The sequence below is a fragment of the Chaetura pelagica genome, unplaced genomic scaffold, assembly GCF_000747805.2.
Source record: "Chaetura pelagica isolate M959 unplaced genomic scaffold, ChaPel_1.0 scaffold90, whole genome shotgun sequence".
NCBI lineage: Eukaryota > Metazoa > Chordata > Aves > Apodiformes > Apodidae > Chaetura > Chaetura pelagica.
In genome coordinates this window covers 16,764,932-16,790,268 of record NW_009953496.1, presented here as the reverse complement: position 1 = coordinate 16,790,268, position 25,337 = coordinate 16,764,932, and the positions used below count along the sequence as shown (strand labels likewise).

The 25,337-nt window shown below is 36.0% G+C and overlaps 2 protein-coding genes across 4 annotated transcripts in view; one reads left to right on the top strand and one right to left on the bottom strand.

Moving 5' to 3' along the window:
- Positions 1 to 25,337, bottom strand: part of MCPH1 (microcephalin 1) — a 254,382-nt gene that overhangs the window by 37,143 nt on the left and 191,902 nt on the right. The window lies entirely within an intron of this gene.
- The window catches only part of ANGPT2 (angiopoietin 2), a 42,405-nt gene that overhangs the window by 3,134 nt on the left and 13,934 nt on the right, over positions 1 to 25,337 (top strand). For 2 of the 3 annotated variants that reach the window (XM_009999178.1, XM_009999179.1), the window contains exons 2-4: positions 18,856 to 19,011; positions 21,179 to 21,300; positions 23,952 to 24,184. In XM_009999178.1, the coding sequence (XP_009997480.1) occupies positions 18,856 to 19,011; positions 21,179 to 21,300; positions 23,952 to 24,184 (511 nt within the window). The remainder of the gene's footprint in view (positions 1 to 18,855; positions 19,012 to 21,178; positions 21,301 to 23,951; positions 24,185 to 25,337) is intronic. The other variant, XM_009999181.1, reaches the window with a different exon arrangement.

Here is a 25,337-nt window from a genome sequence, read left to right as displayed (position 1 = left end):
CAATTTATATATTCAAGTGCAAGACCTTTTTTAATATGTGTGTGTGGTCAGGGAGAATAAACCTCTCAGTAAGATTTTAAATTCATTTGAGAGGCTAGTGAATGGGTACACGGCTGAGACACAAGACAGGGTATTTTGAATGCAGACATGTATGTTACCTCTTATAATTTATTTATTTTTTTTAAGCATAAAAAAACAACTGGGCTTTCAAATATTCCTAGAAGACAAGCAATTCCCTTAAGTTCCATGCTTAAACAAATGTCTATCTGAATTACTGGCAGCTTTACCATTTGGATCATGGCATTTCTGCTCAAGGAAATTTTTTTTTTTTGGTATTAAGACATTGAAGTTACTGAATGCTGACTAGAATTTACTTCTTAACACAATGACTAGATCCCATGACTAAGGAGATACAACTGTGTCCAAAGCAGCAATGTAAAAGAAACAGGTCATATTTGCTTAGTCTTTCTTGTTATAAACAGCTGAAAACAATATATGATCAAATTCATTATAACTTATGGAATGTAGGTAATGTAGTTCTAGTTTATCAGCAGATCAAAAGATTAGAAAAGAAAAGTCTGTGCCAGGAAGCAACATTTAAGCCTAAGACCAGAACTCCATCCTGAACCATCCCAGCAGACTAGGAGGAAGACACTTTGCTGATAGAGATGCAGTATCTTTGGATACTCCGAACTGAGATTTGTTTTTCCTTGCCATTTTATCCTGGAAGCTAAAACCCGTTCATCACTTTGAAATATGTTTCTTTAAGCACAACAAAATCAGGTACTTTAAGATGTATGGGAATGAATGCTTATAATTTTTGATGAGTAGTGACTGACAAAAAGTTATATTATTGTCATGCTTGTATGGAACTTAGTATCTTAAATACAAAAAGGGATTCTGATGTGCCAATATTGAAAAACATCTGCACACAATGGACAAGGACAACTACATTACAGTGTTAGATTTTGAAGTACGCAAGAGAATCTGACTCTGAATCAAGGACTGCATTCCTTTCTTAAGTAATGCATCTGTTTTCACTTACTGTGAAAAGTGCTTGTTTCTGTCTATCAACTACATATTTGCTAAGCAAAAACGTACTGGCAGGACCCAAAAGAAAATACATGTTAACTTTGAGATTAGTACATGTTATTGGATAAAGTTTACATGCTGCTTTAAATATCTCCTGTAGGTAAATTTCTGTGAAAGGATCTGAAATGACGCTTTTGCATGTGTTTAAAAACTATGTTGTAAAGACTATTTTTGCACCATTCCAGAAATACCAAATCAGTGATACAGGTATGAAATTGTACAAAATCAACAAAGAGTTGAGATTTTCTTGTACTAATCTAGAAGACAAAATTGAAGTTGAGAGCTTGCCATCTCCAAGATGTTATCAGTAAAAGACATGATAAACAGAGGTTTGTTTTGCTGAACCAGTCTCTTACTGGCATTCAAGACAGATTTTCAAGTGCTTTGTTTATTAGTAATATGATAATAAAATTAAAATTTTGACTGGTCCGAGCAGCAAATTGGGAGACTTTGTCCTTAAATAATTGAGATCAAGTGCTTTGTTATTTATATATATATATCTTTTTTCTTTCTTCAAGTGCACATATAGGAAATGAGCCTGGAGATGCTTAAGTTGACAGTTTCCAGTCCTTTTTTTGTTTGCATACCCACTAAACGTACAAAACTTGAACAGCATATCCTGTAGAATATCTTAGGAACTTTTGCAGAGAGACTTGAGGTTCTGAATGGTGTTTCTTTTATAGACAATTATCTTGTTACTGCTCCTTCTTTCTTGTTAATTGTGAACAAGTTCAAGAACTTGCATCTCCCCATCATTTACCAAGGGGAACAACTGATGTAATTTTCTTGATTCCTAAACACAAGAAACAAGCTGTTATATTATATATTGCTTAAAATGGAATTTTGCCTGAAATACACAGATACCCATTTCTAACCTTCAAAATATCACATCTAATATCTTCAGTGACTGTATTATACTGTCCTTTTCATACCATAGTATTTTTGCCTTTGCCAATATATATCACATTATACATTCATTTAAAATGCTACTTACAGTAAACTAAGGCAGCTTAGGAAACCACTATTTAACAACCTTTTACATATCTTAATGCAAGAAGCTCCTCTTGCATCTGTTGTTTCATGGGATTTTACATAGCTTTGACTGAAAGCCAGGATGGAGACAAAGCAAGACTGTTTTCCTCCATCGTTACCCTTATTATTAGGCTAGACATGCAAAATGCTGCCAACTGATTTAGAAGACATAATGTCAGATCTTAGATTAGGGTCTACAACAGAGAGGTACCACTCTCTGATCCTTCTCTGGAGCTTTGCAAACCCAGAGTTTCATCAGATACCTATCTTAATTTAAGTCTCTAGTGCAAGTTTGGTCTGTTTCTTCAGCTTAGAAGAGAGAGAAACAGAGGAATGGAAACTTAAATCTGCCTATTCAAGGGGGAGGATTTCTGCATTGCTGAAGAAGTTGCAAAAGCTAGCATGCTGCATGACCCTCACCCAGGGTAGTACTTTGGCACTGAAGTTTATAAGCCTCCGATTCAAGAGACAATATGTGGAAGGTAGAAATGTGAACTAGGCTGCAAATACAGTATGAATATATAGATAAACATTATGCTTCCCACTTGTTAAAACAGCTTAGGTACAAGAGTCAAATCAGTACTGGTCGCCTTTCCATTGAGTTTGGTGTCTCCCCAGTCCCACATCCTGATAGACTGATGGAATCACAGACTCGTTTGTGTTGGAACAGGCTTTGAAAGATCATCTAGTTCTAACCTCCCTGCATGGGCAGGGACACCTTCCACTAGACCAGGTTGTGCCAAGCCACATCCAACCTGGCCTTGAGCACTTCCAGGGAGGGGGCACCCAGAAACTTCCCTAGGCAACCTCTTCCATTGTCTCACCACCATTATAGTAAAAAAATTCTTCCTGGATCAGCAGATACAAGTTCTACTTCAGAGAAAAACGGTTCTGGCATCTAGGTAACAATAAGATACTCATGGAAGCCTTAAGGATACCCATGCAGACTGCAGAAGGGAAAACAGGAATAAATAAAAAATATTTCTTGTATGCACTAGTAAATGAAACAAGAAAGTCACATATCAAAAACATTTGGTAGTCCAAATGCTCTCAGTAGGAAATCCACTGGTAATAGCACCTAAACCACCAAGAACACAAGCTGCCAGTGGACCATCTCAAGATAACTTCCAAGAAAAGGAGAGTTTCTATGGCACTGAATAAGAAGTTTCAGAAATAAGCACAGACAGTTTTATCTGCCATTTTATTATTTGAATGTATAAGACTAGCCAAACATAAAATACAGGTGAAAAAATAATAGGAGCATCAGATAATTTCATAGGGCTAAGCATTTGAAAAAAAATAATAAAACTGCACAGTAATTAAAAATGCCTTAAAAACATGGCAGATTCCACAGTGGAACAAATTAAACCAAATAACCTCACACACATGCAAAAAGTTAAAAAGTGCTTTACAAATGGAAATACTGTGACTATTTTCCTATAACAGACACATCTCTAGAAAATGGGGCAGAGGAAAAAGGAATTGTATTTATTCTGTAGTGAGAGTAAATGAAATACTGTTTGGTGAACCTAAAGTCTATTCCAAGTAACCCAAGCTCAGAGGAAATGTTACTTCAGGTTACAAAATCCAGATCCGTGCTTTGTATAAAAAAAAAATCCCACACCTAAATAGATCTGCAAACGCTCACTGTGTCAATTTTCAAGCTGCCTAGGAAAATGCATTACTACTTCTTAAATGTTTTTTTCTAAAAAAAAAAGGCAAAAAAAGGTTACTACGCTCTGAATAATTAATGAAAATCCTATTAGTTTTTATCTCTTGGTGGACCTGGTTAACCCTAAAATTAATATGTTGTTTACAAAGCTCAGCAAACATATCCGGCACATGTATGATCAGGAGATATCTGTTCTCATTCCAGTTTCCAGTGCATTATGGCTTAGTCTGAAGAAGGAAGGGGGGAAGGCTACAGGAATTTTGCTGCTGTCTTTATACTGTCCATATGAAGCTTTATCAGTTTATTTAGTAATCTTCCAAGTGCCTACTAACATCATAACAAAGTCTTACTAATAAAAAGAGAAGGCTAATAGAATATGCAACCTTCTTTCTGTTAACTCCTCTCCCTGTTAGTAAAAGTATGGAAGGAAATAGAAAGAAGGGAGGAAAAAACTTTGCTTGATAGATTACAGCTCTCTAAATGTTAGCAACTGAAATTTTAAAAAAGTAATTTGATTTTTAGACTCTGTAGTACCTTTTATAAATATAATTATAAAGACATTGAAAATAGCTATGTGCCTTTCAAAAGATGTGCTAAAGCATACACAAGGACCAGAGTAATTCAGTAGAACGTCAAAACTAGCATATTAGAGCATTCTGATGTGTTGCAGTATAATCACACAACTGTCGTCATTTGAGCTACTTCAGAAGGAATGTTTTAGTATGCTTTTGAGTAAAGTGTTTGTCACAACCACATGAAAACACACTAGGCAAACGTTTGATCTTTAAGTATCGCTTAACAGAACTTTTTGACAGGGAGAAAAGCTAAAAGTTCTCCTCTCTGAAGAAAGAAAAAATGTATCCAATAAAAAATGGTAGGATCTTCTTCAAATCTAGCATAGAAAAGACTGAGCAGTGCATTAAGCTCTGTCCAAACAACAGTTCTGAAGACCTGTTGATTCTTAAGCTGAAGGCATTAAGGGTTATTCACCTCGTGTACTCACGGTATCAGCTTCATCGCTATGCTTGCTTTTTGGTTCAGGCCTGCACCTGATGTGCGTGATCCTGGAAGGAAAAAGCCTCTTTTGTTCCATTCTGTCAGGGTGTGGGAATGGGGAGACACCCAGCTCAGTGGAAAGGACATTTCCTGGGCAATAGCCATAGCCCTTACCCCACCAGCAGCTCCCCTGCATGTGATGTGACATCAGTGTCCTGGAGGCCTGCTGTTCATCATATGACCTGATGTATATATAGCCTTACACTGAGGTATTTGAGTAAGCTGGGAGCTTTAATTCTGATAGCTGGCACCTAAAAAATAATATAAGTTTTGTTTTCCTTCAAGGAACTTGCAGAGATCATCCTAAGACACTTGATACAATTCCTTAAGTTCCTATCCTTTGAACATGATGATGTTCTGTACAGCTGCTTCTGTACAACAATTTTCTCCCTATTTTCCATGTGCAAGGTGTAACTACTTGCAAGGTACTAGTTCAAGCCCACAGTTTTAAACTGAAATATAAACCATCCTCTTAAGGAGACTATGCCAATTAGTCAAGAAGCAGTAGCCTCCTTTTTTCACAGTATCAGCTGTCAACTGACAGTGTCAGCTGTTCAAGAAGTCAACATTCAAACATCAAAAAAGCTCCACTTTAAGATTGAAACATATGTAGCAATGGAAAACAGACTTGCCACACTTTCCTATTACATTAACAGATATCCTGTCCATATAGACAGTTCAATATTCAAGAAAATTCCCTGTTGAAGATTTAATGAAACCATTTCCATGGTTTTGCTTTTCTTTTAAGAAAGCTTTTCTATAAACAGGGTAATTGAACTATTCAAAGAGAACACCAACTTCCAGTTTCTTAATACAACTTTTAAAAAATTGATAAAGTAGGCAAAAGACAGCTTAAGTGAATGAATAAAACCAGACAAAAGCTTGTATTTTTCTGCTTCTAAGGAATTAACTTAAATAAAACTAAATTTCCTTGCATGAGGTCTGAACTTTGACCATATTACCTATCCCTGTGTTTTTCACTTACGTCAAACTTCCATCCTGATGCTAGATTTTGTCAGATATAATGATTGTTTATAAAGTAATAGCAAAATAAAAAAAACCCCGTGTTATAACTGCTACTGGAGCCTTACTGGGAATGTTTTCTGAAATCTGCTCTGAAGTGATGAAAACAAAGTTCAAACAACTAGAAGGTAAACCCCAAGACTAATAAATCCTAACCTCAGAAAAGAGTATGAACTGCAACAAATACAAACAATCTGATCCTGTCTTACCATGTACAAGCAAGGATTCTGAGAATTACAGTTTACCAGCTATGGAAGAGTTTAAATATAGTTAGTAATGCCCTATTGTTTTTCCCTGACACGTTTATTTGACTAGTATCTAGAGAAAAGTTATCCACTTCTTTGTTATGGTAAACTTCATTATATTTAAAAGGCTCTGAGGACAGCATATAAAAACCTAGCTCCACCGTAGACAAGTAGAAAGAATCCCACTGAATTTTTAGTGGAACTGAAATAAAAAAACTCACTTGAATGACATAGTGAAATATTTATTTTTTAAAACTATTTTAAGTTATAGTGGAGTAAATCAGTAAATCAGTAAATCAGACATGCTTTATGGCTTACTTCATGTGAACTGCCTGTAACTAGTAAGGATGCTACTGGAATAGAAAAGAGAGTGATAATTTTAATCATACAGAAATACACGTTTTCCTTTTCTTGTCCCTCTCAAGTCCATGTGGGAGAAACACTTCCAGTCAAATCCTTTGCACTCACCATTTTCCACTTCCCTTTCACCCTTCTTCTTCCTCTTCATTAAGACCATTCAGCATCCTGGTTATTCAGTCTGAACTCCCTTTTCTCTGCACCCCATGTCATTCAGGATTCTCAGTTCAGGATTCTTTTGTCCTCATTAATAAATTTCTTTTTAACCCTTACCTACTTGCATACTCTCTTGGGCATTAAGACAGATAGGTTCTTTTTCTAGCTAGCTGTGTGCAGTGTCAGTGACACTGTACTTTCTCCGTTGATAGCTGTGGTTACTTATCATGAGAGCAGAGTCTTGAGCAGAGTCTTGCATCCAAGAGTCTTTTGAAAGTGCATTTGGAAGTCTCTGGTGGCCCATCCCATCAGTTCTTAAAGATGGGGACAGTTTCCTCCCATAAAATAGCCCCCCTATAGTGCTTGGCTTTGGTTCTTGCCATTTTTGCTGAGATTTCCTCCTGTTAGCTTTTTTTCAAGAAGGTCTGGCTCCAGCTTCTGGTCTTCATAGAACTGGCACTGCCTGGCTTCAGGCTTTCAGGAGCACTGCCTGGAACTCAGCTGGAGAGGTGACTTCCCATCATCGCTTGACTGCTTAGTTGGGCACCAGAGATGAATAAGGACTTCTGGAAGCAATGGATGGGAAGGCTTTTCTTCTTGGTTCTGTTCCAACAAACTAAACTGCCTGCTTTTAGATGGATAATCCTAAATATTGATGCTAAAAAAAAATATGTATTTTTTATTAGGATTACATAATTTTATTTTTTTTCTTCACCACAGACTACATTTTGTTTCTACAATATGCTGCCTATACATGCTAATGTATTTCCAAATATTTGTGTTTGTCCATTCTTAACACAGTTGCTTCCTGTTTTATCTTTCAAGCATGGAATTCCTTAGAAGCTTTTGCTTTAAAGACTCTTTAACTGTGCTAATAGAACAGCAACAGGAAACAAATAAATGACATTTTGTGGATCAAGATACTCAAGTTTTTTGACTAAGCAGAGGTGACCACCTGAGCATCTCTCACTTAAAGTAGCAATTAGTACTTTCTGTAGTCACAGTCAAGTCCATTTTGGTATTGTGGTCCTGTTTTCCCCCCAGCGTTTTGGAAGCCTCAGGAAAGTTCTCTGATGGGTCTGGTCTTGGAAGTGAATAATCTTCAGACTGGTGATAAAAATCTAGCAGCTTTTGAGACACATCTTACCTGTCTATCTAGCATAATAGCAATGTAAAGAGTTCAAAGGAACATGCGGCATGTCTTAAAAAAAGAGCACACCACTTAAGAGAGGAAATTATCTTTTTTCTTTTTCTTTTGCAAATTTACAGGAAAATCAGTGTATGAGTTCCTAGTAGAGAAATGAAATCCTTCAAAACTGCAATCAGCAGCTGACATGTGCACTGTCTCAAAGTCTTGGGCATAAAAAAAATTGGCAGGTCTTCAGCTCAAATGACTGGTTCTATCTTGGTAGGATCATCACTGAGACTTCTTCTTAAAAAAAATAACCTTATAAAAGCTTCATAAACTATATTTAGACTCCAATATGTTGCAAAGTTTAAGAACTACTCAAAATGCTTTCAGTTTCCTTTATCTATGAAGTTAAAAAAAATCAAAACACCTAACGATTTTTCATGCTGAAAGATGCTCTATGAACACAGCTTTGAAACAGGAGACACCCAGTTTTATAGCTTACAAAAGGGACTAATTGTGTTCCACAGCTTCCTAACTAGTTTGATCCTTGAACTCCAAATCATTCTTCCTTCTGGTTGGAAGTGGAATGCAAGATGACTGCTTCCCTAGAAAGCAATGCTGAGAATGAACTGTGAATGCCTAGCTTTTTCCCACTTCCCCAATAACATATTTTGATAAGAATTTGCTTCATGTTTCCTCAAAAAAATGCACTATGATTTGCTCTGCCACATCATGAGCTATTCTGTAAAAAAGGCTGTCCTACTGAAAGAGGAATTTATTACAAAATTAACTTGATATTGTAAATTGAAAGAAAAAAGATAAATTATTTAATTTTATGAAAAATCTGTGCCAGATACAATTTTACTACAAATTTTGTAAAGTTTATAAGGCTACACAGCCAGTTTCTTTCATGAAAACCATCTTAGGTACCCCTGCCGTCAGCTTTTATTTCAGCTGCCTGTTGCTCAGTGCAATGGAAAAAATATGCAAATGGAAAAGGATTACTTAAATATGAGAGCTTAGCATGTGTTTATTCAAATATGGGATTTTTAGGGCAGAATCTCATCTTCTGGTGAAGTCCTGATTCACTGATGGTATCATGCAAGTACAAAATATGACTGAAAATGTGTAGGCTTGTCTCCAAAAAGTTTGAATGCTCAATTTGTGAAATTATAGCCCAATGCTATAACCTAGAATTAAAAAATCAAGCATCAATTAGCAATATTTCTTATACTGCTCATAAATAAGAAATTCTAATTTTGAATGTTAGTGGCTTGTTGCATGTAACGAGGAATATTTATATTCATTTCAGTGAATGGCAGAAGTATCACTGGCTTCTTGTCTTCCTGGCTTCAGTGCTACTGAACTTCGGCAAAATGCCATTCATGACTCAGACTATTTATTTATTTATTCTTTATTTTTAGACTAATGGGAACTTTATGAATTCCTTCCCTGATTTCTAAGAGAAATACCACTTAGCTGTGATCTTGAAAAATGGTGATTCAGAATCTTAGATTACTGCCTTAATGAATATCCTTAAGGATACCCATCCTGAGAATGGGTAATCTTCATATAATTTGTTTTAGTTCTGAAGATACTGTTGTTAAATTTTGCTTTAACATTATTTCCTTACCCACACAGAAACTGAGAGTATTACAAGTTTGTCAGGGCTACTATTTAGTTTCTAGTAACAACGGGGTTTTTTTAAATCTCAAGAATATTTTTAATTTGCAATTTTATTTACATCTCTTAAAAAAATGTGTATCTGTGCACCATCTAGAGTATATGTATTATGAATAGTTTAAAGAACCAATGTCACTCTGCATGTGACAAACCATGTTGAAAGCACACATACAGTTCTGAAAGCAGTAACACTGGATGACTTGTACAAAACAAGCTCAGTGTCTGGGATTGTGGGAGTGCAACTCCTAAGACAGTCTTTGCAGTGATTTCTGTTCTCAAACTTTTTCTGCTTTTCCTACACACTCTTTTGATTTTTCTAGGTCATAATTTTGAGTGTAACTTTTGTAGTTAGTTAAAAACATGCTCTAGAAAGTATGGTCATGCTATAATACCTTTAGTATTAGGAATAAAATACTTCCAGTCATGAACACAGGAAGTAATTCTTCATAAATATTTGCACAGACAATGAAAGCATTTAATGTATTTAACTTCATGTTATATTAATGAAATATTTGATTTTTATTCAAGTAATTCCCCCAATGAAGGGGAGATTTTTTTTCCTTCTGCTAGAAAGGATGTATTTTAAAATCATAACAGCTTTTCTCAATGAGAAATAATGAGACGTGAAAAGAGGTTGGTAAGCTTTCATTTAGTGCATAAGTTAAATCTCTAAATGATCTCCTGCATATATTTTACTTTAAAGTCCATTCTTACTATTATAAGAGTTAGAATTTAAACCTTTAGAATTTTATTATACAATTTCAGCTTGAATATTTTGTAATAAATCACAGCTCACTTGAAGCTAGGATTAATTTATGATGTTACTGTCACCTTTTGTTTGCTGACAGGAAAATGAGATAAGAGAAAAATCTTAGCTGGAGGTCTGGACAGGCAGACATGCTCGATGGGGCATGTAAGAAGCTAATAGTGTAGAGACATCTCAAGTATTCCCATATACATTCCCAAAAGGCTTTTTTCCCTCCCTTGAGAAACCACACATTGTCCATAGGGACTTCCTGCCCCAGGAAAAAAAGAAAAAAAAAGAAAAAAAAGAGAAAAATCAGGCAATTTAAAGTCTTTTCTAGACACAATCATTTTTATTTTTTTTTTGCAGTGTACTAATTTATTCAAAAAGCTACAAGCTACTAAAATTGATAAATGACTTTCAGAAAAGATAGAAAAAAATCTATTTGATTAAAAGGTAATTTAAAATAGCTTAAGGTCTGATTGATGTGAATGGCCTTAAAAATGTGTTCCCTTAGGTCTGTAAAGATAAATGTATCTTGGAAAGGATAGTGATTCTACCATTTTTATTATAACTTTGAGCAGCACCAACACTGATAGACTGTGAAAACAACTATGAAAAGCTATTTTAAAGAGAAAAAAAACTACCTGCAAATTTGAAATCTTTATAGTATTTTGTCTTTATAACAGATACATTACAGTGAAGCAGAAATCTAAATATAACTACACATGGAGAGCCTGGCAATACTGTGCTCTGTTCATGATATCCATGCACATTATGCTACGTGTGGCAAATATATGTAGGTAAAAAAAGGCTTCATATTGCCTAGGTGAATTGCTGTGATGAAATTGTTGTGCTCACATATTTAATAACACTGTTTTCTTTTTGTAAAGACTACCTTACATTTCATTATCATCTATGTCCGATAGGATCAAAGAAGATAGTCTTATCCCAAGAGAACTTTGCTAGTGTGTGGACCTCAATTAAACCCCAAATAAATTATTTACTTGCTAGTATTTTAATTTAACGTCTAGTCTGTTAAAATAATCTTTGACTAAACTGTATTTTATGTCTTTGTGTACAAAAATATATCTGTGAATCAGAAGTTTAAGGATTCTGTGGTGTATATGGATGACCTTTTACAATGTGACAGTTGCACATTTGGCACAGACTTTGAAAATAAATGTTACAAATTATGGACTAAATTCTACTTCAGATGACTCATGAAGAAACCAGACCTGGCCACAATCCAAAGAACACTGCCACTCTGAAACTAAGACCAAGCATTATTGGGCTAAAGATAAGTCAAGACATTTGGCGTATGAGAAGTACAAAAGTCTCATCTGTACTCTGAAAACAATATTTAGAAAAAGAACTGATGAGACTTATCCCCATTTGTATTATTTTTGCCCTATCACTAGAATTAAATAAAATTGATTATGGATGCTGAAGTTCATTTTCTATCTTGCTTACTTTTTGTGTAGAAATTAAACATCTTAGGTAACAAAATATCCCTGATGAACACCACAGGTATTGAACTGGCTGATTAAGTTCCTTTGGTTTACATTCACAAAGATAAGTTTTCAATAAAGCACAGGACATTTTTAGTAAGAATACAAGAACAATAACTCATAAAGCTTTTGATATATGTCAAACACTGTAGCTTTAAAGCATATTTTAAAAATGTCTAGTTGTAAATGTTGTATTTTCTGTTGCTAGGTTTTCTACTGCATCTACTAATCCTTTTGCAAATACAAAACAAAAAATAGAGAAAAAGCCACTACAGATGTCAGTATTCCTGCAGTTTTCTCTGTGTTTACACTAGATGACTAAGCATGCAAAGTGTTCTAATTACAGCCTGTTTGATGTTTCTGCAAATTCTTTTGAACTGTTCTGTGAACTAAGCACAATCAATTTCTGAACAGAAATAGATATTTCTCATGGAAAGCTTACGCATATTCCTTGGTTTCCCCCACTGAAAATACCAAGAAAACTAATTCCAGTTAAATTATTCTGTATTTATCAGACTGCTGATGCCAAGAATATGAAGGATCTAAAACTTCAGATTAATGACAGAACAATCAGTTATCACAGCAATCAGAGGAAAATAGTGGCCCTTGTGTGCCCTGATATGCTTAGGAGTCTGTATTTAAAACTCTAGCATATAATTTTAAATTGTGTTACTTCTTAAAAGAACTATCAGCAACTGCAGTTATCTTAGTTAGAGTTTTGACTTCCAGGAGAGATCCACAGTCCGTAGACTTGACAGGAAAATGTCCCTTGTTTTCTTTTAGGTTGGTGCCTTCAGGCTTAGTCAAAGTCCAACAACAGATGTGGGAGCTGGTGCAAGGAATGGAGCAGGAACATGTGGCTGGGCATGGAAGCGTATGACCTCTCAGTTTGGCCAGCAATCTATGGTTAGATAGAAGGAGTAACCCAAATGCAGCTGAGTTTCATACAGTGTTATCACATGTAGCAGTTGCTGAGTTTATGGGCCTACTGAAGTTCTTTATACAATTAATCTGCAGATCTAACTACTGGACTGTAGAGACATGACTGCAGATAAACTTTGACCTCTTTGCTATTTCTCCTGACAGGTACAGTTTTAGAATGGAAGCTCTACTGTAAGAACAAAGATGATCTTCAGATTTCAGGAGACAAGTTGTGAGAAAGTCTAAAAACAGTGCTTTTTGGAATTTTCTCAAATTTACAGATTAATTCCCTGAAAGTGGTAAATTGCTTAAGTTCAGTAATTTACATTTGATTCAAGGAAAAAAGACTTTGATAGATTATGATGATCTTAGAGATGGATACAAAGGATCATGCAGCTCCAGCCATCTACCTGCTTCTTCTAGGGGACACATTATTACCTCTCTCTGAAAATCAAAGTTACAGTTGACAGAATCAGATTATAAACACTAAGAAAAATCACCAAACTTTGTTTGGAAAAAATGCTCCAATAACTGACAAATTCTATACAATGAAACTGGCAGTCAGTACTTTTGCTACCAATTATATGGAGTAGCATTTGGCAAAGAAAGGATGTATATATTCATATAACTATAAATGCTGCCAGGAACGTGACTGTTTAATTAGGATAGACTAACCACTTGGCAGCGAAGAACAAAAGCAAGACCACATTTATAACTTTAAATGAAAAAACTGGTAAATTAAAGTGTTTACAAAATGCATAAATTTCTTTGGAAAATTGTTCTGTAATATGGACACAAACTGTAATATAGCAATCAGGAAGGATCTTCACTGAAATATATATTGGCAACGCTTCAGAAAGGATAAATGCTGTCTCTGCCAATGGTTAGAAAACAAATTTCCTTTAATGTATACTCTATGTGTTGTCTTTTCTTTCTTGCCAATTTAAAGTTTCCTTAAAAAAAAAGTCAATCTTAGCGATAAAAGTAGTGTTTTGGAATGTGCTCCAATACAATTGATCTGTCCTTGTTCTTTTGGCAACCTGGCTTAGTATGTTAATCAAATTTTATTATTTTATATGATTTGAAGTAATGAAGCATGACAGCCCCAAACAGATGACCTTAGAGAATTTTCTCTCTCTAAAAATGCACCACTGTAACTATATTACAAACCTTAAATTATGATTTTTTTTTTTCAATTTTTCCAGCTGGTTTTGCAATTTAAGCATCCTTTTAGAGACATGCATTTTCCCATCTGTGCTTTCATTTTTATATTTACTTTCTTTCAGAATACATGCCAGCCAAAATCTTACACAAAAAATAGAATGTTCCATGAAAAAAACACACGAAGAATCACTGAAATGCTATCAACTTACTATTTCTTCTTTCCTCTCTGTATGTATTAATACAACTTTCCCTCTCCCCTTTCCTTAAGATCATATAATCATAGAATGGTTAAGGTTGGAAAGGACCTTAAAGATCATCAGGTTCCAACCTCCCTGCTATGAGCAGGGACACCTCACACTAAACCAGGCTGCACAAGCCTCATCCAACCTGGCCTTGAACACCTCCAGGGAGGGGGCGCCCACAACCTCCCTGGGCAACCTATTCCAGTGCCTTACTACATGGTGAAGAATTTCTTCCTGATGTCTAATCTAAATTTCCCCTCTTTCAGTTTAAAATCGTTACCTCTTGTCCTGTCACTACACTCTCTGGTGAAAAGTCCCTCCCCAGCTTTCCTGTAGGCCCCCTTCAAGTACAGGAAGGCTGCTATAAGGTCTCCCTGAAGCCTTCTCTTCTCCAGGCTGAATAGCCCCAACTCCCTCAGCCTGTCTTCATAGCAGAGGTGCTCCAGCCCTTGGATCATCTTTGTGGCCCTTTTCTGGACCCTCTCCAACAGCTCCGTGTCTTTCCTGTGCTGAGGGCTCTAGAGCTGCACACAGTAATCCAGGTGGGGTCTCACCAGATCAGAGTAGAGGGGGAGAATCACCTCCCTCATCCTGCTGGCCAAGATAGGATTGATTCATTGATTGATTTATTCCCTCAAAAGCAGAATTTCTGAAAGAAGATGTATCACTAGTACTCAGCTACTAGGTATTGACAATTACTTTGTCCAAAATAGCCATCATGTAGTCCAGGTAAACATGTATCAACACAAGTTTTATATGCCAGATATCAACTGAATTAAAAAGAGATTTAAAGTTATCTTTCCTATAACTAGAAATGTGTCAAAGGAGAAATCTGGCAAATAATCCCTGCTGCAACTTCCAAATTTAAGCAAAATATTGGATAAGACAGACTTTCTGTACAAAACGAAATGCCAAGCTTCCAAACTCATGGATCAGGACTGAAACATCTCATTCCTGTACCCCTTCCTCTTGAAAATGACCCAAGCCATTCTCCCCTGCTTCAGAAATTCTGAGTCTGCTATTGTTTATAAAGAAGGGAGGCTCCTTGGTGGGAGCTGATGAACAGTACTCTGCACAAAGAGGTGTGCCACAAAGAGCTGCAATCTTGCAAAATGGTTGCTAATCCTCAGTGTTGTTGGTGAAACTCGGCCTCAGCTGCTTTAACTGGAGCCTCTATTGAAAAAGTTCTTCCACCCCCCTCTCAGGTAAACCCAAGGGCATTGCCTTCAGAGTTTGCAGTGGGAGCCTGTTCTGCTCTCTCTAAGGTCAGTGGGAGATGAGGGGCATTTTGGATTAAGAAAGATGAAAGTAAGCACCTGCCACTAAAAAAAAAATATTGAAACGTAGTTGTAAAAAGTCCTACTCCAGTTTTGCATTGTATGATGAAGAGAGAGAGGAATATAAGCAAACAGGGATGAGTGCTTATCTTGGTTCTGGTCAGAAAAAGAGATTTTATGATGTGTTTGTGCAGAGAATGCATAGAAGTGGGAGAGGATTAGTGAAGGGAAGAACAGAAAGGGTTTAGGTAATCATGCTTTGTAGGAGTTTTAGAGAAAATAAACAAACCACAAGAAGCTTGGAAGCCACTTAATAGGTCAATATCATTTTGATGCTTCATGTTGCTCTAAATTGGAATAAATGAGCCAGATCATGAAACTGGCTTTAAATCTTAAAATAAATCCCTTTTGATGCTTTCAAGAAAGAGCAAATACCATATTACCAAAGTTACTTATTTGATATTTTAAAGTTGAAAAACAGATGTGAAGACAAACTCTTGAACTGCAGTCAAGAGAATACTTCAGTGATTCAGAATACATCACATGAATGAGGTATTACTGGAAAGAGGTTAGAGATAGGCTTATACTTACAGATATAAGATAAATAAGATAATAATAAGATAAATTATGAAAATGCAGATATGTGTGTCCAAACAAAACTGCTTTCTAAGGTTGCAAGCACAGTGACAAGGGGTATAAAAATCTGGCAACCAGAACCACCAGATACCTTAAATTGTAATCACAGGTTTTGTGTACTATAATCAGAGCAACCTTACAACTCTGTGTTTTAACTGGGCATTTGCCTAAGCCTACCGTAAAAATGTTTACCTTACCTTTAAGCCCAGAATTAACTCATTTTCTAGTGGTGTGTTTTGGAATAACTCAGTGATAACATTTTCAAAGAAGTCATGCAGGTCTGTAATCCTATGTGCAGAGATTACTTTGCTCAGATTCTCATTCTCATCTCTCTCTAGTGAACAAGCAACCAACCTCGAAGAATGAGGTTTAATATCCACAATTATTTTATGAAATCATCAAAGCTCTTGATCAGTATTTCTTTGTTCATCTATTTGTTGCCTTTTTTTGTGTGTGTGGTGGGCCTTTTTTCAATTGAAAAAAGATACCATATTTTCAGTGCTTTATCATATGGTAGCTCTCTGATACATGCGATGTCCCATTCCTTTTTTACTCTGTATGTCTTTTATTTTTTTCCAGTGTCCATTCTAACTCCAGATGTACATTGAGTCTGCCAGGCAAGGCCATATCCTTGATCTTTATAAAGGCATTACAATACTTGACTGGACTGTGGTACTGAGGCAAATAAAATGCATTCTGGAGATCTCCCTTCATTTTCTTTTAACAGAGATGCAAAGAGCTTTTCCAAGTTGCCTGCAGTGGTGTCCAGTTCTCCAGTTTCTTTTGCTAAATTTAATTTGGACTCATATAAATTGTGTAATCCCGAGTTCTAGCCTTTTCAGAGGGACACATTAACTGTTGCTATAGGTCTTCATAGAGCAGCATCTAATTTTAGTGAAAAATTACTTATTTTTATCTACATAAAAGCCTTAAGAACTTTGCATATCTCCTTGGACTATGGTGTGCTAAATAGCATCTTGCGCTGCTTTGTAAAATTGAATTATCACTGTACTCTGACATCTCATAACCTAATCATCCTTACCACTACTACACAATGACCTGCTACTACAGTGACCTTACTTTAACTGAATAGGAACAGCTGACCTAAAAGATGTCACCAAAGTTTTAAAAATTTCCAACATGTTTGGTCAAATTAGATTAATCTCTGAGTGGGAAAGTGTTTGAAAATGAGGAATATAGAGGAGCAAAAACACTTAAGACTTGATCCTGTAGATAGGGAAGTATCCTAATGGTTAGAGTGATGGCAATTGAAGATACCCATGTTATATTATCACACCAAAACCCAGCTGAATGTATGCTCAGTTTTAATATTCAAAAAGATTATTGCACAAAGAACACTTAGAAGCTGTCAAAAGGCTACTTTTAAATCCTTGTGGTACATCTGGGAAGTTAATACCCTTATGCAGTAGTATAGTAGATGTGGGTCAAAGCTCGGGCCAGATCTGAAATCTCTGTTGTGCATTGCAGTTCAACAGCTGCATGGGGACAATGGAGTGAACACACAAATAGTGCTTTGAAAGCTTGGTCACACTGGATGAAGATAAATAATGCTTAATTCAAACTAAGAATATACTTCCAGTTTCTTTTTACTACATGCTGTTTTCATAATTTGTCACTTTTTACAAAACAACTGTGAAGTCAGAAATAAAAAAAAATTAAGGGGGAAATACTCCAAGCTGATAGATCTGGCAATTTAGCTGGTCAGAAGTGGAGTGGCTATATCTGAACAGTGGTTTGATAGAATATTAAATGGTAAGCTGTTTAATCACAAGCCATTATTCATATCAAGATTGTATTCTCAAAATAGTCTTAAAAAAAATTAAGATACCAACCTATCTTACCATTTTCCTTAGATTAGGAATTGGTAGTATTTTATAATTTGTACTTAATGACACTAACTATTTAGTATTAGCTAGTGTCCTCTTTGTAGGTACAGCATGAAGCTCAAAAATGTTTGTTTCTCTTGCTAGAAAAATGCTGGAGTGAAGTAGAAGTTTGAGTCTAGAAATTTCTAGAAATTTCCCCAGTCAGTGAAAAAAGAAAGAAACCACATGGCCTGGATTTTTAACAGAGTTCTAACATAAGCAATGACTCATGGAAGAAGTATGAAATATTTGGCAAGTTATTGAGAAAATTGTATTAAAGAAACATGGAGAAAACTCAGACTGCTTTGGATAATAAAATTTTAATAAAAGGTTAACTGAATTTTCTCCTTGGTCTTAATTTTCTTGTTGCTTTCCTTGAAAGCAGTGAACTCGTAGAAAAGGACTACCAAAACAGCATTATTAGTTTAGACACATAAATTACTTTGGAATCGAGTATTTAAATATGTTTTTGCATTCCTAAATATTAAGTATTTAAAGTATTTACAGTTTTTCCTACTGTTTCATGTCTTTATTTGAAATTCTGATAAAAATGTGTTAAACAGTGTTAAATGACATCTGACCTCTTCTCTGACTTCCAGCCATGTGATGAAAAATGCTTTTGAAAATATTTAAGTCTAGATACAGGAAGATGACTAAACTCCTAAGCTTTTGTCTTCTGAAAAATTCCCATTGCTGCCAAAACTGATGAAGCTCCTGATGGTTACAGTGGTGAGAGCACTAAGGCAGAAAAGCTTCCAAGTGCTCAGGAGCATTCTCACTACTGCATCTTCTACCCACCTCCTGTAAATCTCTGTTCCTGAATTTAGAAAATGGGTGGCCACACATTCCTTGTCATAATTGCCCTTCCTCTCACAGAGCTTAATATTGGGAAACTTCACAGAAATGCTTAACAGACAAGGACAAGGAACAAATTTGTTTAGCAAGGCAGCCAGCAGACTTACTGTACTACCCCCCTCCAACATTTAAAGAATGCAACTATCTTCTCTCTTTCCTTTCCCATGTAGCTTGAGAATTACATCCAAGACAGTATGAAGAAAGAAATGGTAGAGATCCAGCAAACTGCAGTGCAGAACCAGACTGCAGTAATGATTGAAATAGGCACAAACTTACTAAATCAAACAGCTGAACAGACCCGCAAATTAACAGATGTTGAAGCACAAGTAAGTAATGAATTTCAACCTAAAAATGCTTCTGCTTCCCAAACACCTATAACTAAACATTTAACCCAGTTTAGTGTTACACTTTCCAATTAGAAGTCAATTGCAATATTCAACAGCTCCATCCAGCTTAAGGAAACATCTGTATTTGGTAACATAGTTCCATTTCAAGCCCCCTGTTGTCACTCAAAAGACTTCTGTTACAGCAGGATTTAAAGTATGTCCAGGAAGACAGCTGTTACATTCGTCTTTAAAGACAATGTACTTAAACGACTATAGTATACCCAAGCATCAATTGGGAACTAGTATCCTTTTATACAACCCACCAGATCTTAGCTGAAAGAGAGCTCCTTCAAACTGCCTTTGTTCCATATACCGGGATAATTGCTTTCTTACATTTAATTTTTCTTTTGTATTAAAAAAAATTCTTATAAATAAAAATGCATCTTTTAATTAATCTTTTCACAGATACTATAACAGTTAATTTCCAGCACAGTGCCCTATATTATTGGTACTTAATGAAGGGAAAAACCAAACTAAGATGAATCAAGGAAAAAAGATTTAGGAAGAGGCTACTAGAATAGTACACTCATAGAAGTCAACTTGCCTACTGTACATATTATGCTCTAAATTATTTCAAACAAACAAAAAATTAACTGGTTTGTCTTTCGTTATTGCTTTAGCTGAAAAGTTTTGCTAAAACAAGACATTCCATGAAATACAGTGCAGATTTCAACAAGCAGAAAGGTGTGCATTTGTAGTTTTCATGTTAAGAAAATGCAGATATATAATTCCCCAAACAAATAGTGAATATAGCATGCAACACATAACATTTTATATAACGTATATAGCACGTGAAACCTAAAATCCTTGTCACAGATTTTACTGTCTGTAGAATTCATCCAATGAGTCAAATTATTTTTTAACCAAAAATAAGCCTTTGTGAACTCTTTGATAAGTCAGGTTGGATGTGGCTTTGAGCAATCTGTTCTAGTGGGAGGTGTCCCTGCCAGTGCATGGGGGTTGGAACTGTAGGATCTTTAAGGTCCTTTCCAACTCAAACCATTCTGTGTTTCTCTGATTCTATAAACTGGTAATTCAAGCTCATAGGTGTTCTGAATTCAACTTTCTGATTGCATTATTCAGGAGCCCAATACTTTGTACACGTTGAGAGAATGTATTTATTCATTTGCAGCAGTGTCTTTATGAAAATTATTCAATTACATTCTGCCTAGAGGAAGAAAATAATTACTGCGACTTTCCTTCTCTGCTTGAAATTACTTGTGACTGGGTTAAGGGCTTAATTAACAACATAAGGAAATTAACCAAACAATTGCTCTCTCAAGGACACTCTTGGCAATAGTTTTAAATTACACTTAAGTGTGAAATCATGTCCTAAATGACTGTTTAACATGAAAGACATGAGTAATCAATTCTTCCTGCCAACAAAAGCCAAATTCTACTGAATTAAAAAAAAAGCTGTTCTAAAACGATGAGAAAATAGGTCTAGAAAACATGCCTCAAAGTAATACAATCCAATACAAATCAAAAAGTATCTTCTATGTTTCCTACTGTCTGCATTTCTTCATTTAAATATGCAAGTAAATTTAGACAATAAACAACACATATAGAACAGGTAACATAAAAATGCAAGGACAGAGTCAACAGAAATGTGGTCATATGATAAACACTTTAAAATATCATTTGGGATTAAGGAGAATACTTAAAAGGGAATTTAGCAATTTCTGGACCGGGCCAAGTTTTCAGCCAGTGTGAGAGACACAAAATACTTTCTTTGTACACCAAAGTGAGAAAACTCAGCTTGTTCCCTGAACAACAACGATAACAGTTCCAGTAAGGAAACAAGAATATCCTAAGAGAGGGACGGTATGAGAGCAAAACTAAAGTACACAGTAACTCTCAGCCATTGATCAGAAATGCAGCATACTACTGAAATACTCATGATATGGTAGTGTAACAACAAAATCAGTGCAACTCTGGGTGGTCTTCTTCATTCCAATTGAATGAGCATTTGTTCCCAAATCAAGTTCAGAAATATTTTTTTAATTATAGGCTTAAGTAGAGATTTGCATGATTTCCCAACATAAAGAAATTGCAATTTGTTTAAAAGGAGTGTCTTGATTTTAAAGTATTTTTATATTTATTTTAGGTATTAAACCAGACAACCAGACTTGAACTTCAGCTTTTGGAACACTCTCTTTCAACAAACAAACTAGAAAGACAGATTTCAGATCAGACCAGCGAGATAACCAAATTACAAGAAAAAAACAGGTGAGTTTGCCTATCAACCCTATGAAATGCTGTTTCCTGAAGTGCCTTTCTAATGGTTTTAGAAATAAATGTATTCAAGTAGGAAACTAAGGCCTTGTACAGAAGCTCCCTGGACCCAGCTACAGTCATTATAAAGGTCATATATCACTTAAGGGCTACAGAAACATGAAGATGTATTCTTGTGTTCTGTTTCTGTGTCATGGTTCACTATACAAAGTTCTCCTTTATATGAGGAACTTAACTTCAAAAACTGAAATACTTCTCAGTACTTCAGTTGTAGCCAATTTATATTCTTCTTTAGACTTACCTAGCTGAAGTTATGGATTGTGTAGCCTGGCTCAAGCTAAGCCAGTGCAACCATATCTCTAAAATTGGATTTCTATGTATCACACAGCTATCCTAATTCACAAACAAGTCATTGCCACATTTTTTTTTTCTAATCTGGTGAGAAGTCATATACTGCTCATATTCAATGTTCCTTATTAGTCAATCTTTTGAAATTCAGACTGATAACAAACTATTACTCCAGCCTATTTCTGTAGTCAGCTGTTGTCCAAAGGATCATAGAATCATAGAATCATAGAATCTTAGGGGCTGCAAGGGACCTCGAGAGATCATCTAGTCCAACCCCCCTGCCAGAGCAGGGTCACCTAGAGTACATCACACAGGAACTCATCCAGGTGGGTTTTGAATGTCTCCAGTGAAGGAGACTCCACAACCTCCCTGGGCAGCCTGTTCCAGTGCTCTGTCACTCTTACAGTAAAATTTTTTTTTCGGATATTCACCTTGAACCTCCTATGCTCCAATTTACACCCATTACCCCTTGTCCTATCACTGGTCATCACTGAGAAAAGCCTAACTCCGTCCCCCTGACACTCACCCCTTACATATTTGCAAACATTGATGAGACCCAGCTCCCTCAGCCTTTCCTCATCAGGGAGATGTTCCACTCCCTTAATCATCTTTGTAGCTCTGCGCTGGACTCTTTCAAGCAGTTCCCTGTCCTTCTTGAACTGAGGGGCCCAGAACTGGACACAATACTCCAGATGTGGCCTCACCAATGCAGAATAGAGGGGGAGGAGAACCTCTCTTGACCTACTAACCACACCCTTTCTAATGCACCTTGGGATGCCATTGGCCTTCTTGGCCACAAGGGCACATTGCTGGCTCATGGTCATCCTCCTGTCTACCAGGACCCCCAGGTCTCTTTCACCTACACTACTCTCCAGCAGTTCAGCCCCCAACCTGTACTGGGACATGGTGTTGTTCTTCCCCAAATGTAAAACTCTGCACTTCCCCTTGTTGAATTTCATCATGTTTCTCCCCGCCCAACTCTCCAGCCTGTCTAAGTCTCTCTGAATGGCAGCACAGCCTTCTGGTGTGTCAGCCACTCCTCCCAGCTTAGTGTCATCAGCAAACTTGCTGAGGGTACATTCTATACCCTCATCCAGGTCGTTGATGAAGATGTTGAACAACACCGGTCCCAGTACTTTCAGCTAATTTCTTTGCCTTATCACCAGGGTTTTATTTTACTTTTGGTAATAAACAGTTTACAGAAAAATACAAAAGCAGTAATAACAGTAAGTTTTCTCCTTCAAAGCTGTGTTTTTCAATGAGAACCGTATGTGCAAAGTACTTTTTATTTTAAAAGAAATAGCTTAAGTAAAAAAAGGACACATGTTTTGACATTTTGGTTCAATACTCTACTACATTTATACATGCTCCCTAAAGGTTTTATCTATCAGCTAATAAAAACATCCTTATCAGATGAAAAGCAAAGTCAATACTGAATTTTAAAATGTCACTTTTTTTTTTCTGTTGAACTCTGTGGACCTTAGACTATACCCTTTTAAAACCCACATAAACACAAAACATTATTTCCTAACTAACAAGAGATGATCTGACACTGAGTTAATCTGCTTGAAACATCATTATAAGGCTCAGGATTTTTTATTTTTTTTTTAAGTAATGGATTTTAGGTGAACTTCTTCTGGCTGTGCATCTTTTAACATCAGCTTTCTCAGAGTCTGCATCAGAACAATTTCCAATGAAATAATCTTCTAACTTACTCTCACTCCACAACTGGAGATGGTTAACACATTTAACTACCTATTTGCACGATTCTTTGTCTCACTATTGTAAAATGTATGTTAAGTATGTATTTTATTATAATTACAGGACATTTGAAAAGTTCATAGGTTAATCTTTAAATAATTTCCATCTTTTAATAGGGCAAAGCCATGAAATCTTTCGCTATTATGCCTAACCTGTGACTGAATGGTATTCAAGACACTTCATAGTCATAAGTAATGGTTACTTTGGGTCTACATCCATTTTATACTCCCTATACTTATAGCACTACTTTGGTCCTTTTTTCAGAACCAAACTATATATTTCCTTTCACAATGGTCAGTTATCAAACCCTCAATTCCAATACAGACCATAGTAGATAATGTTGTTTACTAATGCATATACGATAAATTAAAGCAGATATATCAGACTAAACTTAGCTTTCATATAGCTTTGTACGGCATGCATGGCATCAGAGAATGAAGTTGAATAATTATCAAGAAACTTCTGCAACAGACTTGATTCTCTTTGACATCAGATCAAGTTGCTTCTGACGAGCCTAACTGTAATCTTTTATTTAGTTTTCTAGAAAAAAGAGTTCTTGAGATGGAAGACAAGCATACACTTCAGCTGAAGTCAATAAAAGATGAGAAAGATCAGCTTCAAGTCCTAGTAGCCAGACAGAATTCTATAATAGAAGAACTAGAAAAACAGTTAGTTACAGCTACAGTAAACAACTCAGTTCTGCAAAAACAGCAACATGATCTGATGGAGACTGTTCATAACTTGCTTACTATGATATCCACACCAAACTGTAAGTAAAAGCACACATGCTTGTATCTTTCAAGTGACATTGCCTAATTTGTGTACGTTATTATCTATAAAGCCTTACAACCAGTTTCTTCTCAAAAAGTGGGGTTTTTTTTCCTTAAATTCTGCATCTGAGTTAACAGGTAGGGTGGGGGGAACAACCACAACATTTATGTGGTTTCCACATTTGACTCATCCTCTGGGGTTTATATTAGTTTGCCTGCCCTCTTCTCCAGTGATTCAACAAAATTCAGAGCTGGCAAGTATCATTCATCTCACATGGCATTCATTCATCTGGCCATACACACTCCCTTGATCATGTATCTAGGTTAGATTGCATGATGTAGGCCTGTCGCTTTTCTTTTTGGCTTACAAAGGCTGCTTCTGCCACATCTCACAGAGTTGATCGAACAAAGAACAAATTATAGTGGCTATTAAATTCAAACAAATCAGCAATGGCCCAGTTTTTCTGTTTTAGTACCTGGGCATGCCACAGACAACAGAAAGCACCAGCCCAGGGCAGCAGGTACTCCCAGAAGTCCTTCAGCCTTTCACTGAAGCTCCCCTATTCATCCTAAAAATCACTCAGCCTAGCAAATTTTATAGGCAATAACCTCACTGCTAAATGCTTGACACCCTGCAACAAATCATAGCCACTGAGCATAGCTTCTAGATTTATGCAGATTCACATGCTTCATAAAAAACCCACACAACCCATAAACTGAAGGTTACGTCTAAACAAGATTTAAACAAATGAACAAATTCCTTACCTTGAATTTCATGCCTGATACAGAACTTTGACAAATTTATAAGGTAAAGCTGTTCTATATAAAAGTAAAGAATCAGGCATGTTTGCCTGTAAAGTTCTCAGAGCTGGAAACACACAAGCATATAGACCCTCTAAAAAAAGGATTTAAAATTAAATACTGGGAAAATTTTAAAATAGTTGTCATTAGAACTTAAAAGACAGTCTAGATGGACTACACTACATTACTGTAAGTTGGATCACAAAAAAGAAAAAGGGTGCTGGGAAGTCCTCACATTCAGTAGTGTCCTAAATAATAATGATGCTGTAGGTTTTTCTAAACAAAATAAGTCTCCAGTTTTTTGTCCTAATAATTGACACTATCCCCTTAAATACCATTTCCAAGGCTGTA